Below are 13,926 nucleotides of genomic sequence, written 5' to 3' on the forward strand. Positions count from 1 at the left end.
TTCCTCAAGTAGACTGTCTGCTCATGGGACACTTTAACACCAACCTCTTTCAAGGGACCCCCAAGGATTTAGAAAGTCTTCCCCCTAACCCTCCCATATGGATTTACGGCTCAAGTAAAACAAAGGGCCAACTGCGCTGCACCCTAGGTGAACTCTTGGTTTTACAGCTTCTTAGTGTGGGCTTCATCGTAATGAACGACAGGTTTTCACTAAACACCCCGCCAAAATGGACCTGGGCAATCAGCAACAAGTGGTCCTACCCAAACGATACCATAAGTAACGCTGAATTACTTACATTATTATAAATTACAGTATTTTCGCATATTTCGAGAGTGATCATCGCTCACAGATTACCACCATTGCCTCAAACTTACCACACCACTAATCATCAAAAGCTAAGACATTCACTCAGAAAATCTAAAGTGATTAAATCGAACTCTGCCATCAGCGCCATCAGCACCACCATCATCATCATCATGAGAGGGCAAACCGCTCACTCTACATGGTAACCAGACGACCAGTTCCCCATAAACTGACTGGCTTAATTTTTTGTACTCCACTTCTTGGAGAATTCTAAAAGCCAGCTCACCCGCATGTTCACGCAGAACAAAACAATACTTCTACACAAAACATGTAAATTTGAAAGAAAGCTGTGCGAATGAACCCCCTGACTACAGAGTCAATGATGGCTTACAAAATAGCACAAACAAATGATAGTCTGGCATGCCACACAAAGAAACAACATCTCCAGCAGTTCTGGTGCACTCATTTCCGCAAGTAAAAACCAGGGAATTTCTGGGAGCTGGTGAGCAGGCAAATAAAGGGATACACCGGCTTGGGTAGCGCAAACATCTCAGAACAAGAATGCGTAAAGGTTTTGAACAGTCACTTCCACGCAGGAGAATGAATCAACCACCTATTGACTAGTATAGTAACCCCCAGGGAGTGTCCGCCCCAATCACAAGATCTACAGCAATCCCCAAGTGTAGAAATCCTCCTCATGTCAAATCGGCTTGTCAAAATATTATCTAAGGCAAGATCAGAGGGAACATCAGGCCCAAATGGTCTGCCACAGGCTCTTTTTTAACCATTCCATTCTGGGCCAACCAGTTAACAACCCTTTTTGACTACCGCCTCTGGAGTTCAATTATACCGGACCTTGGCGTGGGGCAGCGCAAACATCTTAGAAAAAGAATGGGTAAAAGTTTTGACCAGTCACTTCCACACAGGAGAATGAATCAATCACCTATTGACTAGTATAGTAACCCCCAGGGAGTGTTCGCCCCAATCACAAGATCTACAGCAATTCCCAAGTGTAGAAATGCTCCTTATGTCAAATAGGCTGGTAAAAATAATATTTAAGGCAAGATCAGAGGGAACATCGGGCCCAAATGGTCTGCCACAGCCCTCTTTGACTACAGCCTCTGGAGTTCAATTATACCGGACCTTGGCGTGGGGCGATAATTTATCCAATCTACAAGTGCGGTTCTTGATTAGCCCACAGCAACTATAGGCTGATAGCCTTACTTGACAACGAGGCCAAATACTTTGCAAGCCTTCTCCTTGAAGATCTGAGACAGTGGGTTGGTTAAAAAAGATTGATCCCAAGAAACCAAACTGGCGTCAGAGCAATGTCAGGTACACTGACCAACCTATTAGCCCTATCAAATCTTATTGATAGAGCAAAAACCTTGTCCACATTAATACACTGCTGCTTTGTGGACTACAAAGCAGCCTTTGATCATGTGACGAGGGAGTCACTTTGGGCTAAGCTATCAAAATAGGAAATTTCAGCTAAACTCCTTGAGTTAATCCTCCAGTTGCATACCAATACCAGGATGCAAGTCAAGCTCAGAGACGGCTCGCATCTATCAAGAAAAATACCGACATAACGGGGAGTTAAGTAGGGATGTTTGCTAGCTCCCCTTCTTTTGAACTTGTTTATAGCGGACCTTCCACTGGTACTCAACACAGTAAAAAGTAACACCCCAGAGAATGGTGGAGTCCAAATTAACAACCTCCTATAAGCTATGTCGCTCACTTTAGCCTCACGAGGGTAGGGTTGCAACGGCTGTTAAATCAATTATACAGTTATACAATCAAGAATAACTCGGAGGTTAACTTAAAGCAGACACAAGTGGTAACTTTTGGCAGGAAAAGGTGCTGAGGAGGTGGTTGGACATACAGTAATCTCGGGATCACAGCAGAACAGACATAGAAGTACCCAGGGATCCACATTGATGGGAAGGGCGCCTTTGTTAAGCACTGGAGAGAAATAGCTACAAAAGCCATGACCCTTCAAGCTAGCTTATCCAAACTTTCAAGAAAGCAGACAGGTCCAATTCTACTTCCAATGCTGGAAGTCATGCGAGCTAAGTTAGCCTTATCCTACAGATCCGAAATTCTCTTGGGTAAGCTCTGCATTGCGCTGAACTAACATGTAACGAATATCTATAAAATAGTGCTGTGGCTGCCAAAAACCTTGTCTGCAGCCCAGATCAGATTGGAGCTTGGCCTCCTCAACCATCAAACGTTAAGTGCAGGTGTCATATTTCATATCGGTACCCTGATATAGGTTTAGAGAACATCGTACTCTTTCCCCTCCACCATCTCCCCTTCATTTCATATGAACGAGCCTTATAAGGACATAACTCCAAATAAGGAAAGAATGCCTAATAAGGACTGACGCCTTTTAAGGACTAAACCGTTCACCTAGTTCTATGACGAGGGTGGGTTCTGCCCAATCGATATTGCTAAGACGTCATCCTTAGCAAATATGAATAATTTAGGAGTACACTCTCCAGGGGGGCATACTTCACCTCTCCTATCTACGCACAAAGGTTTAATCCCAGTCATCCTCATACTGAACAATGGGTAACATACGCAAATAGACTGTATAAATACAGCACCTCTTGCTATCAGTAATCAGGAGGGAACCGAGACTTCAAGGCAGACACACTGACCAGAGACGCTGCGGCTCCGGCATGCCATCGCTCCAGCTCACAGTGGTCTAACTATCCCCGACGGGGTGTCCAAATCAAGTCCAGGACGAAGTCCCACACTCTCACTATTCAGGTATGGGGGTTCAACTAAATCCTAGCAGGACTGTTGGCTCTTAGATTCTAGGCGATTAGGCTCTTTGGTTCATTAGCTCTTTCGCACCTACTTACATGCTAGGTACACTTAGTACATTTAGACAGGCATCTTAGGAGTACGCACTTTATTGTATAAATGCATTTTATATTCATGTATGTGTTCATTAAAAGTGCAAAATGGTAGAACAATACTATTCCTTTTTATTCAATGTACTGCTGGTTCTATATCTCGGCTACTGTGTTACAGTTGTAGCAGCACATTTGTTTTACATGAGAAGAACAACGGTACAATAAATTCTAATTTTAAACACGCCCGACTGTTTCTTCTGTGTATCTCTCGGAGAGCAAAATAAGCAAGCACGAGTGACTGGGTGAAAAGCAGTATATTGTTTACAGGAGTCGGAGGAATCAGGGGTGGGTGTGTTCTGAGGTTGCCAAAAACTAATCTCTCTGATAGGAGATTCTAGTGACACTGCGAGCTAGCTAATGCGAAAACAGGCTAACATACTCAGTGGGGGTGTACAGAGTCAGTCTGCCACCAGACCCACAGTTTGTTATCCACAAATGCGCAGGTCCTGCATGAAGGGTACCATAGGAACTACACTACACCAGCTCCTTCTTTAACCTATGCCACAAGCTGAGACAGGCCAGAGTCTGCTTGCTGGAGTCCCTGTTATGGACAGACATCTGTTCCAGGGGACCAGGCGGGTCACATCGCCGTTTTTTTTTTTTAAATGACTATGTTGCAATTGTCCGCGAGTGAACTGTAGGACCTAAATCCAAGTGGAAAGGCTTTTAAGCGAAGTATAAAGAAACAAATCCAACTCTTTTTATATTCAGAAGACAGAGCAACTCTAGCTAAACGCAAGCATGCATGGGCTGTATCAACTCATACCAGCCGGCTTCTCCATCAGTATATCTTGCTTGCACACATTCTTTGCACTTAGGACTAAGATTTATGGTGCTCAGACTGGGCAAGTGGCACTTTTTGAAACATTTAGCTCACTGGTGGTGGCCATCAGAGGAAATTAAAATGCAGAAGTTGTAGCACGTCAGACGAATCCTTGGAGCATGTTTTCTGCGTCTGCCCAGCGATGATGGATTCGCACAAATTAAAACGAAAGGCCGAGAGGAACAAATTGGGAGTTCGGGCCTGCCGGCAGAGCATCGTAGTGGCATTACATCCAGAAAACATGGCCCTAAATATCCGTTTGCAAAAATGTATTAATCTCACCTACAGCAGGTTCAGGACCCTAAACGACCACTCAGGAAGTGAAGTCCCTCAAATAACTTTCTCATATAACACGCGAAAACCCAAGCCCGGCATCTTTAAAAAGAACGGTTATATAGAAACTGATCACTGTTAATCTCATTAGATCTAGTTAAATTATACTATGACCAGCCCACTTGGAGGACTGCTTGTGACAATTTTTTTACTCTCCAATATCTACTGTAACAATGCTGCTTGCACTCGAAGGCACTTTGAAAATCACTCAAATGTTAAATATTTATTCATAATTGGTTTCATGGACGCATTCCTTTTAGCTCAATTTGTAAAGTCTTTAATAATAATCACATACAATAAAGATATGCCTCACTAAAGCGAAGAATTTATCCTGGTTCTTCTGCAACGTGTGCAAAGATTGTGTAATTCTGCATCTTTTTTTAAATAAAATAATCTCAATTCCTAAACCCATGAGTTCCATATGTTTTAAACGTGTATTGCCAGCAAATGTGTTAACCATTAACTGTTCCCTCTTTTGCATTGCAGTGTGTTCCAAATCTAAATCCGCCCAAAACTGAGAATGTGTGGCAATGCGTACATTTATTCACACAGTTAATATGTGCAATTAAGCGCCCCACTAAACAAACGTCTAACTAAATAAGATAATTTTTATGCTCACAGGGCCCAGGGAACTCACCATCTTTACAGGTTTTTCCATTCTCCAGAAGACGCACACCGGTTGGGCACGCACACCGATGGTAAGGCTCCATAGGAGACATCAAACATAAGTGCGAACAGCCACCATTCTGGGTTCCACATGGGTTAGTAGCTGCAAATTACAAAGTAGACTGGTTAGGTTTGAAGTAGCACGTTGACAAAAACTGGCAGGTATTATACTAATGGAAAAAAATTCAAACAGACATTGGCAAAGCCAATAGGTCTCAACAATGCGAGCACTATTGGAGCGGTCAATATGAATGGCTGTTAGCCATGTTGAACCTGGACCGAAAGAGGTCAACCAACTGCTTTAATCCAAAGTGTCCCTCGCTAAAACAGAGAAGCAAGCATAGCCAATAATCTCTGAAATCCAACACCACACTTTCACTGAGAAAGAAGGCAAAAACTAGCCAGCACACTACCAAAAGAAGCTTAAAACAAGGACCACCGTCAAATGAAGAAAACAGGACTATAATAAACATGAGCTTGTAGTCTTACTACTATGTCTGTGAGCAGTCTTCGTTTTTGGTTCTGAAGATCTATTCATCTTTAGCCTTAATAAAATAAACCCAAACACGTACATTTCTGGTTTTCCTCTTGCTACATGTAATAAGCAAGGTGAGAGGGTGTGGCCAGCGTTGCCGACGTTGGGAACTGGAGAACCTCTGTGCCACAAAACCTAAAGATGTAGCGAAAAACATCAGAGCGAAAAGAATTTCCTAATGTGGAGGATCGTATCTCTTTATGACAAAGTGCAGGACCCACCAGTTAAAGTTCCGCTTCTTGCAGCACAAGCAAAAAATTGATTTAGGTGCTCACCCAATGGTGTAAAACTAAAGGGGGTTATGAAAGGGGATTCCCCTGTAGCGAACCATGGGCTGCAATATTTGGTTTAGCTTACCACCTTCCTCAAAGCTTATAATTTTGAGCTACGTCAAAAATTTTTTTTAACTCTGATGAACTCGGAGGTCTGGGGCACTGATCTACAATAAGTGGAGAAAGGCTTAAACATAGCTGAAAATCCCAAGTAAGGTAGCATTTTGCCAAATTCCACAAACCTTGTTGCTACACAATTACTCACCATCTTTAGATCCGTAGAACATTTGAGTAAATAACTACTGGGGGAAAAAAAACAAGGCCGATGTGATGCCTCACGGCTAAGAAAGCGTAAAGAGCCAAATGACTTAAGATCGGAGAGTGTCATGTGTTTATAGGAATCCAAACTCTACCTGTCCAAATCCACAAATCGCACCCACTTTCTAGTCCTCTAATACCAGTTTCAGATGTAACCACATTTTTCAATGAGAATTACTACACCGACTGACGCCATTAGCATGATGGTGTGGTCACTGCAATTACCACTTTGACTGCTCCAAAAGTAAGGCAATTAACAGAATGAGATCGATGCTGGGAACGATTTCCAAAAACATAGTACACCTTGACGTCATGAAGATAAAACACAAAACACACATCACTCCAGGAAGTGATGGAAAAAAGCTGAGAAAAATATCCAATAACAGCGAGTAAGCATAAAAGAAACACAAGACTGGGTGACTGTTTAAAGTCCTCATTGGTTAGGGAAACATGGAAATGAGGGTTAAGCATACAAGGTAACCCAGGAGATACAATATCCACGCTGAAGGAATTGGGTTATTTATAACTGCTTTGAACAATACTAGTTTGGGCATGTACTGGATTTTGCTTCTCCAAAGGAAGCATGGGTATGTATATATGTGTACACAAAGAGGTCAGGGTGACGTTTAAATAAACTTCATTTTAGAGCGTGCCAAAATGAGTTAAACATCATTAGACGTAGCAAAGAGCACCAGCTATTTTTCCCGTTTCCACGGTGGTAAACTCCTCTGTACACCATGTTGAATAAAGAAAGGTTACTTACCATTGGGCTGCCTGTGCTGGTTGAAAGCATGTATGTCCATAGGAGAAAAGATGCCAGAGTGAACTTCACGACGTTCCTCCCCAGTATACTTGTTGCAGGCCAGAATAGAGTGAGTGTTCCAGTCAGTCCAAAACAAGGTGTCACCAAATAAGGTCAAGGCGAATGGATGGGGAAGTGAATCTTTCACCACAGCTTGCCTAAAGTGAATACAAAATTGAAAGGAAATCAAGCAGATGCAAGTTGATTCAAACAGCTATACAATCTGGAAAAACGCCCCTAAATTTGCAGCATAATAAAACATCGGTTTCTTTAGAATACTGTCAAAACATTTCTTATGTACTGGGAGGTAGTAGGTTGGGGGGGGGGGGGGGGGGGGGTGGGAAGGCTGATCCTTATCTGAGCTCTTATCAAACAAAACACTGCATGCATGGCAGTGAAACCCTAACGAACAAGTTACTTACCTTCAGTAATGCCTTGTCTGGTAGAGACTATCGAACCGCAGATTACTCACCTTGTGAATTAACCCCCCCCCCACCCAGGCATGACTGGATACGGAAACTTAAGCATCAATTCACTTGCGTGTCAATAGGTGGCGTCGAGTTTGCCAGCCATCGGGACCACTATATCTGCATCACCTCTGCATGCGAACATCAGTTTTCCTGATATCCGTCCGTGCCAACAGATGTGGAGCCATTGAAATCGGAATACGACACTGTGCAGACTACCAATCTTATTAAAGGTCTGTATAAGTTTGTTCCACGGCACGGGGAGGAGGGCGAGTCGGTCTGTAATCTACCATCAGATGCTCTACCAGAAAAGCCATTATCAGAGGTAAGAAACGTGTTCTTCTGCTAGAGACTTCTAACCACATATTCCTAACCTTGTGAATAGATACAGGAGTAGTACCTCCCAATACGGTGGGTCTGTGGAATGATTCAGACCAGGAAATTCTGCAGGACAGATCAGACGAAGTGCTCCTTCCGCCGAACCTGGTTATCCAGGAAGTAGTGCCTCATGATGTATGAGGGATGACCACGTAGCAGCCTGGCAGGTGTTCAAAAATGGCAAACCACCTCAACAATTGGCAGTCCAACATCGACTGTACAAGACAGGCGATAAGGCAGGGAAATTGCATTCATGGCTGGGCAGAAAGGAAATTGAGTCGAGATGGGTAATGTCCATTCATGAACAAAACCACACACCACACCCAGGGATACAGCGGGGGCCTTTGCCCGGTACTACAAGGAACTATACACAGCTAAATCACAAGCGAGTGAGGCGCAAATAACCCAATACTTAGACACAATTGAGCTTCCCTCACTCTCCCAAGAGGAGAGAGACAGGCTGGAGGAAGACCTAACTCTCGAAGAAGTGACGGAGGCCATTGGCAGCCAAAAGTCGAGGAAAACCCCGGGCCCAATTGGACTCCCGGGGAAATTCTTTAATTAAAATAATAGCCTGCTGGCCCCACACTTACTAAATATGTTCAAGACATCAAAAGAACAAGGGATTCTCCCAAAAGATGTCCGAATGGCTACAATAATGGTAATTCATAAAATAGGGAAGCCCCCAGAAGAACGTGGGTTTTATCGACCCATATCACTGCTCAATATTGAAACAAATATTCTGGCTACTATTCTTGCGATGCGTCTCGACGGTTATTGCCCCCCTGACACAGAGACAAATCCGGTTTTATGCCGAAGCGAGCCACACGCTTTAACTTATGGCGACAGGCTAATTAGATGGACACGGTTCAGGGCCGAGATAGCTCTCACCTGCTTCTTTCACTTGATGCTGAGAAAGCGTTTGATACCATTCATTGGCCCTTTATGAGATGCACCCTGGAGAAGTTTGGATTTGGTCCAATATTTAGGGAATGGTTGGCACTTCTATACCATGTGCCGGAGGCTAAAGTCCAGGTCAATGGGGTGGTCTCGACGAGCTGGTTTATTCAACGAGGCACTAGACCGAGTTGTCCCCTGTTCCCCCTGTTTGCCCTCATATTGGAGCCTTTGGCCTGTGTAGTTCGAGCTTGCCAAAGGTTGGGTGGTTTCATAGACGAGTCGCGATTTTTAGAGGACGAACGCATATCGCTATATGCGGACGATATTTTATTATATGTTACGGACCTAGTCGAGACACTCCCCCAAATGTTGCAAATCTGAGCACGTAGGAATGCACTAAGGTTCAAGTTACTAGTGGGTGCTTGGACTACTAAGCTTTCCTGAGCGGGGTCTTTTAACAGGAAGTACGAGTCTCCATCAGGAAGGCAGTGTGGTTTGCCTCCTGTCTATTAACTGGAGGACAAAATCCTAGCTTTGACCAGGTACCCACCAGAATATTTGTCATAACCTCATTACAAAGGAGAGGTTCTAGGTTTTCTGGCTGGACTGTGCTGGGTTGAGGACCTCTGTAAAAACATTAGTCCGGACTTCTTGGGGAGGTCAAGAATCTCTGCCACTCTCCAAACACCTGTAAAAAAGGAGGTGGCCTCTTCAGTGGTCGTAGTTGGATTTGGGGAGGAAAGGCTAATGACTGGGAAAGTTTCCGGACAACTGGCCTCCTGAGGTCAAAAAGGCTGCCCTTGTCATGTTGGTCATCATCATCGTCGTCCCAGATATAAAATGCCCAATATGTTGAGTTCCGGGTGGTGGAGCATGGGCCTCAGAGCCTGCCAAAACTATCTGAGCAGTTTCCACCTCAGGTGACCTAGGTATCGCGGCTGACACCTGGTGTCAGTCGTGGACCCAGCGGTAGAGTCTAGCGTGGCATCGAGGGAAGGATCGTATGTGGTGCCGGGGCTTGAACATGCAACGCTGGAGCTTGAAAAATGGGTCGGCCTCTGTCAAGAGGCACAGTTATAATTGATATTAAACCAACTGGAGGTCCCAGGACCATGAGACCAAACGGCACTTCAGAGGGATTCGGTACAGCACCAAAGATTTGGTCCATGCTTACCTTTAGCTGCTGTAGCTGTTGCGGTGTCTCAGTTCTGCTTCTGCTCCATCTCAAACGAACATTGGAATTGGTTCTGCGAGAGGGAATGACTCCATGGCCTAGGTGTGCCAAGTGGCAGACCGAGAGTGACCCATGTTTCGACTTCTTGCGCTTTATCTTGTGCTTATTTTTGTTTTTTAAACCTGAACTCCACGCCCTCAACAATGACCAGATGAGTCTCATTGCCCCCAGGTCCCCTATGTAAATCACAAACTACTTGAAAGCGGCTCCAACATGACAAAGGAGCAGGCACAACCAATGTTTTAGGTTTAGGAAAATCTCAAATTCCAAGAAAGAGGCTCAAAGAGTTGTGCAAAAAAAAAAAACTAAAGGTATCTACGTGAACAAACCAATTGGACTTCTATTAATTTACATAGTGTGCCAACAAGAATTATTTTCATTGAAACTATTTGAAGCGGTCACAGATTATATGGGTCATTTGGCAGCTGTACATATGGAGAAAAATGAAAAATGAAATTCATTGTCAATTACGTTCATGCTTTTCTGATTTAAAATTCTGTTTTTATTAAGTTCTGCATTCTGACCAAGATATGCCTTAAGTAGATAGTGAATCAGTTCACTTCGGACACAAAAAGTACATGCATCAAGTATTTCATGTGATACTGACTAAAGATAACTGTCTCTCCACACTTTGTCAATGTTTGACAATGTTCTTCCTCACTCAAACGAGTACAATAAACTATGATTTTTGCATCTATCAGTTCCATAGCAAAGAGCAAATGTTTTGCAAGGAATACCGAGAAAATGTAAAAACCCATTCCTGGGAATTAATTGGAAAGCTGGTAAAAGTACCACCCACTTTCCGCATCAAACAAAGTCCATACTAGGTGTATAATACAGTATTCAACAAGCATTGGCACAGCCAATAGGTCTCGCCTTTGGGACCTTATAAGTATTTAGTTATGCGGCACAATATCCTTACTGCAACAACATCAACTGTTGCATGGCTAAACACTTATCAGGTCCCAAAGGCGAGACCTATTGGCTATGCCAATGCTTGTTTCCAGATGTTGCTGTGCATGATTTCAGGACACTGCTGACAGACATAAGTACCGCAGGTTGGCAACCACTCATACTGTCAGCAGCAGCACCGCCCCTTTGACCTCTCTTGTTGATTCAGCTACTACTTCGATTTTGTTTAAAAATGTGTTGATAAAAACGTCCCACTCCCCTAATTTAAGTATCGGCGCTGCCCACCACCGAGGCATTTCCCAAATCCAGACCGAGTGATAGAAAGTGCAAAGACGTAGACAGTAACTTGGAGCTGTGTCAGGGAGCTGTCTGCAGGAGAACGCGCAGGTACAGCCTGTAATGAGATGTGCAGAGTTAGTGCGCCGATTGTGGCCTGTAAAGGTGAGTTCTGCGTGAGTACGCACAGATTACATCCTCTTCAAGGGGTATATGGAGCTGGACACCACATATTTCATACCACGAAAGAGACATCTGCTGCAGGACTGCACAGATTTCATCGTGGAAAGAGGGTCGTCTGCAGTAGGACTGCACAGATTACAGCCCATGAAAGGGACAGCTTCAACAGGACAGCGCAGATTGCAGCCAGTAATAGGGTCACCTGTGGCAGGACAGCGCACATTACAGCCCGTAAAATGGATATCTGCAGCAGAACAGCGCAGATTACAGCCGGTAAAATAGACATCTGCGGCAGGGTAGCGCCGATTACAGCTCGTGAAAGGGACATCTGCGGCAAAACGGTGCAGATTACGGTCAATAAAAGGGACATCTGGAGCAGGGCAGCACAAATCATAGGCTACAGGAAGGCCTGCAGTAGGAGGGCCCAGTTACCACCTCCAGATCTGAAGCAGGACTGCGCAGATTGCAGTCTGGAAGAATGAAGTCTGCCGCAGGACAGCGCAGATTGCAGCCTGGAAGAATGAAGTCTGCCGCAGGACAGCGCAGAGTGCAGCCTGGAAGAATGAAGTCTGCCGCAGGACAGCGCAGAGTGCAGCCTGGAAGAATGAAGTCTGCCGCAGGACAGCGCAGAGTGCAGCCTGGAAGAATGAAGTCTGCCGCAGGACAGCGCAGATTGCAGCCTGGAAGAATGAAGTCTGCCGCAGGACAGAGCAGAGTGCAGTCTGGAAGAATGAAGTCTGCCGCAGGACAGCGCAGAGTGCAGTCTGGAAGAATGAAGTCTGCCGCAGGACAGCGCAGACTGGAAGAATGAAGTCTGCCGCAGGACAGCGCAGAGTGCAGTCTGGAAGAATGAATTACAGAATGGAAGGAGCGAGGTCTACAGCAGGATTATTAAGATTCGGCCTGTGGGGAATCGGCCTGCAACAGAAGGGCACACAGGGGTCTTTACTGAGCAACAACGCACAGGTGGGTCTAGCAGGGCGATCTTCAACATGGCAGTGCACACCACAGGGGAGAGAGAGAGAGAGAGAGAGAGAGAGAGAGAGAGAGAGAGAGAGAGAGAGAGAGAGAGAGAGAGAGAGAGAGAGAGAGAGAGAGAGAGAGAGAGAGAGAGGGAGAGGGAGAGGGAGAGGGAGAGGGAGAGGGAGAGAGGGAGAGAGGGAGAGAGGGAGAGAGGGAGAGAGGGAGAGAGGGAGAGGGAGAGGGAGAGGGAGAGGGAGAGGGAGAGGGAGAGGGAGAGGGAGAGGGAGAGGGAGAGGGAGAGGGAGAGGGAGAGGGAGAGGGAGAGGGAGAGAGAGAGAGAGAGAGAGAGAGAGAGAGAGGTGTGTCTGCGCCAGAGTTCATGGGGTTTCTGCTTCCTGTAGTTAGGATGGATCTGTAAACGGAACGTCCGCTTTAGGACTGTGCACATGATAACCTGCAACGAGAGGTGTCTGCAGCAAAATAGTGAAGTTGCCCGACTCTGAAGAGGGACATCTCCAACACGACCGTCACAGCCTGTAATGCGGGATTTTAACATTCCGTCTGCAAGAGGGAAGTCTACTTTAGCATCAGAGGGTGGCAGCTGGTAAAGCGTGAGATCTTCACCTACACTGTGCAGATGACAGCCTGTAATGAGGGAGATCTTCACCAACACTGTGCAGATGACAGCCTGTAAGGAGGGAGATCTTCACCAACTTTGTGCAGATGACAGCCTGTAATGAGGGAGATCTTCACCAACACTGTGCAGATGACAGCCTGTAACGAGGGAGATCTTCACCAACACTGTGCAGATGACAGCCTGTAATGAGGGAGATCTTCACCAACACTGTGCAGATGACAGCCTGTAATGAGGGAGATCTTTACCAACACTGTGCAGATGACAGCCTGTAATGAGTGAACTTTTCAGTAGGAACAGCTGGTTTCCTTTACTTCAAGTTTCTGATATTATTGTCTCTCGCATTAGGGGATCTGTCCTGTGAATCCAGTTGTGTGGGCAGCATTTGAATTGCCTGCTGTAAAAATTGCGGACAGTATTTCAATTTGTCAACAGTATATCGCCTAATATTAGTACCGTATTGCACCATGTTTTGCGCTGATCCGATAGTTGACATTTTACATACTGCAGCTTTTACCTTTGACAAATCAAATACTGCCGGCACAGATCTGTATGTGTAATATTGCCAATACACCGACAGATACACTTACTGCCGATATAAGACGTGAGGCGGTCTTACATCTCGAGATGGCTTGAAATCGTCCAGATCTGAAGGGGCATAAATCTACGGACGGCAACCGCGTGCGATCGCGATCTTGATCAGTTGCACTTTCACAGCCGCGCGGCCGTGAAAGTGAAACTAATCAAGATCGCGATCGCGGGGCAGTGTCAGTTTCGCGCTGGAAGGGAGGCAGATGGCGTCAGGCGTGCGTGCACGCCCACGTGAACGCAAGCGCTAGGCCACCAAAAGCCTGTGGCAGCACTTTGGAAACCCGTACACTAAAAAGACAAGAAAATAAAAATATCAAAAGAAGAAAAGAAAATTCTAAACCCAATTAAAATATTTTAAGAAACTAATGAAGGCAACACAATCTATGGCGTAACAACTACTGACTACAAAGAGGCCAGA

The 13,926-nt window shown here is 45.2% G+C and overlaps 1 protein-coding gene across 1 annotated transcript in view; it reads right to left on the reverse strand.

Annotated features, from left to right (window-relative positions):
* LRP6 (LDL receptor related protein 6) overlaps positions 1-13,926 on the reverse strand; it is an 880,431-nt gene that overhangs the window by 739,644 nt on the left and 126,861 nt on the right. The window contains exons 4-5 of the mRNA XM_085652091.1: positions 6,935-7,131; positions 5,018-5,149 (exon numbers count right to left, since the gene is read on the reverse strand). Coding sequence (XP_085508217.1) covers positions 5,018-5,149; positions 6,935-7,131 — 329 coding nt within the window. The remainder of the gene's footprint in view (positions 1-5,017; positions 5,150-6,934; positions 7,132-13,926) is intronic.

The sequence above is a fragment of the Triturus cristatus genome, chromosome 4_1 (genome assembly GCF_964204655.1).
Source record: "Triturus cristatus chromosome 4_1, aTriCri1.1, whole genome shotgun sequence".
Lineage (NCBI taxonomy): Eukaryota > Metazoa > Chordata > Amphibia > Caudata > Salamandridae > Triturus > Triturus cristatus.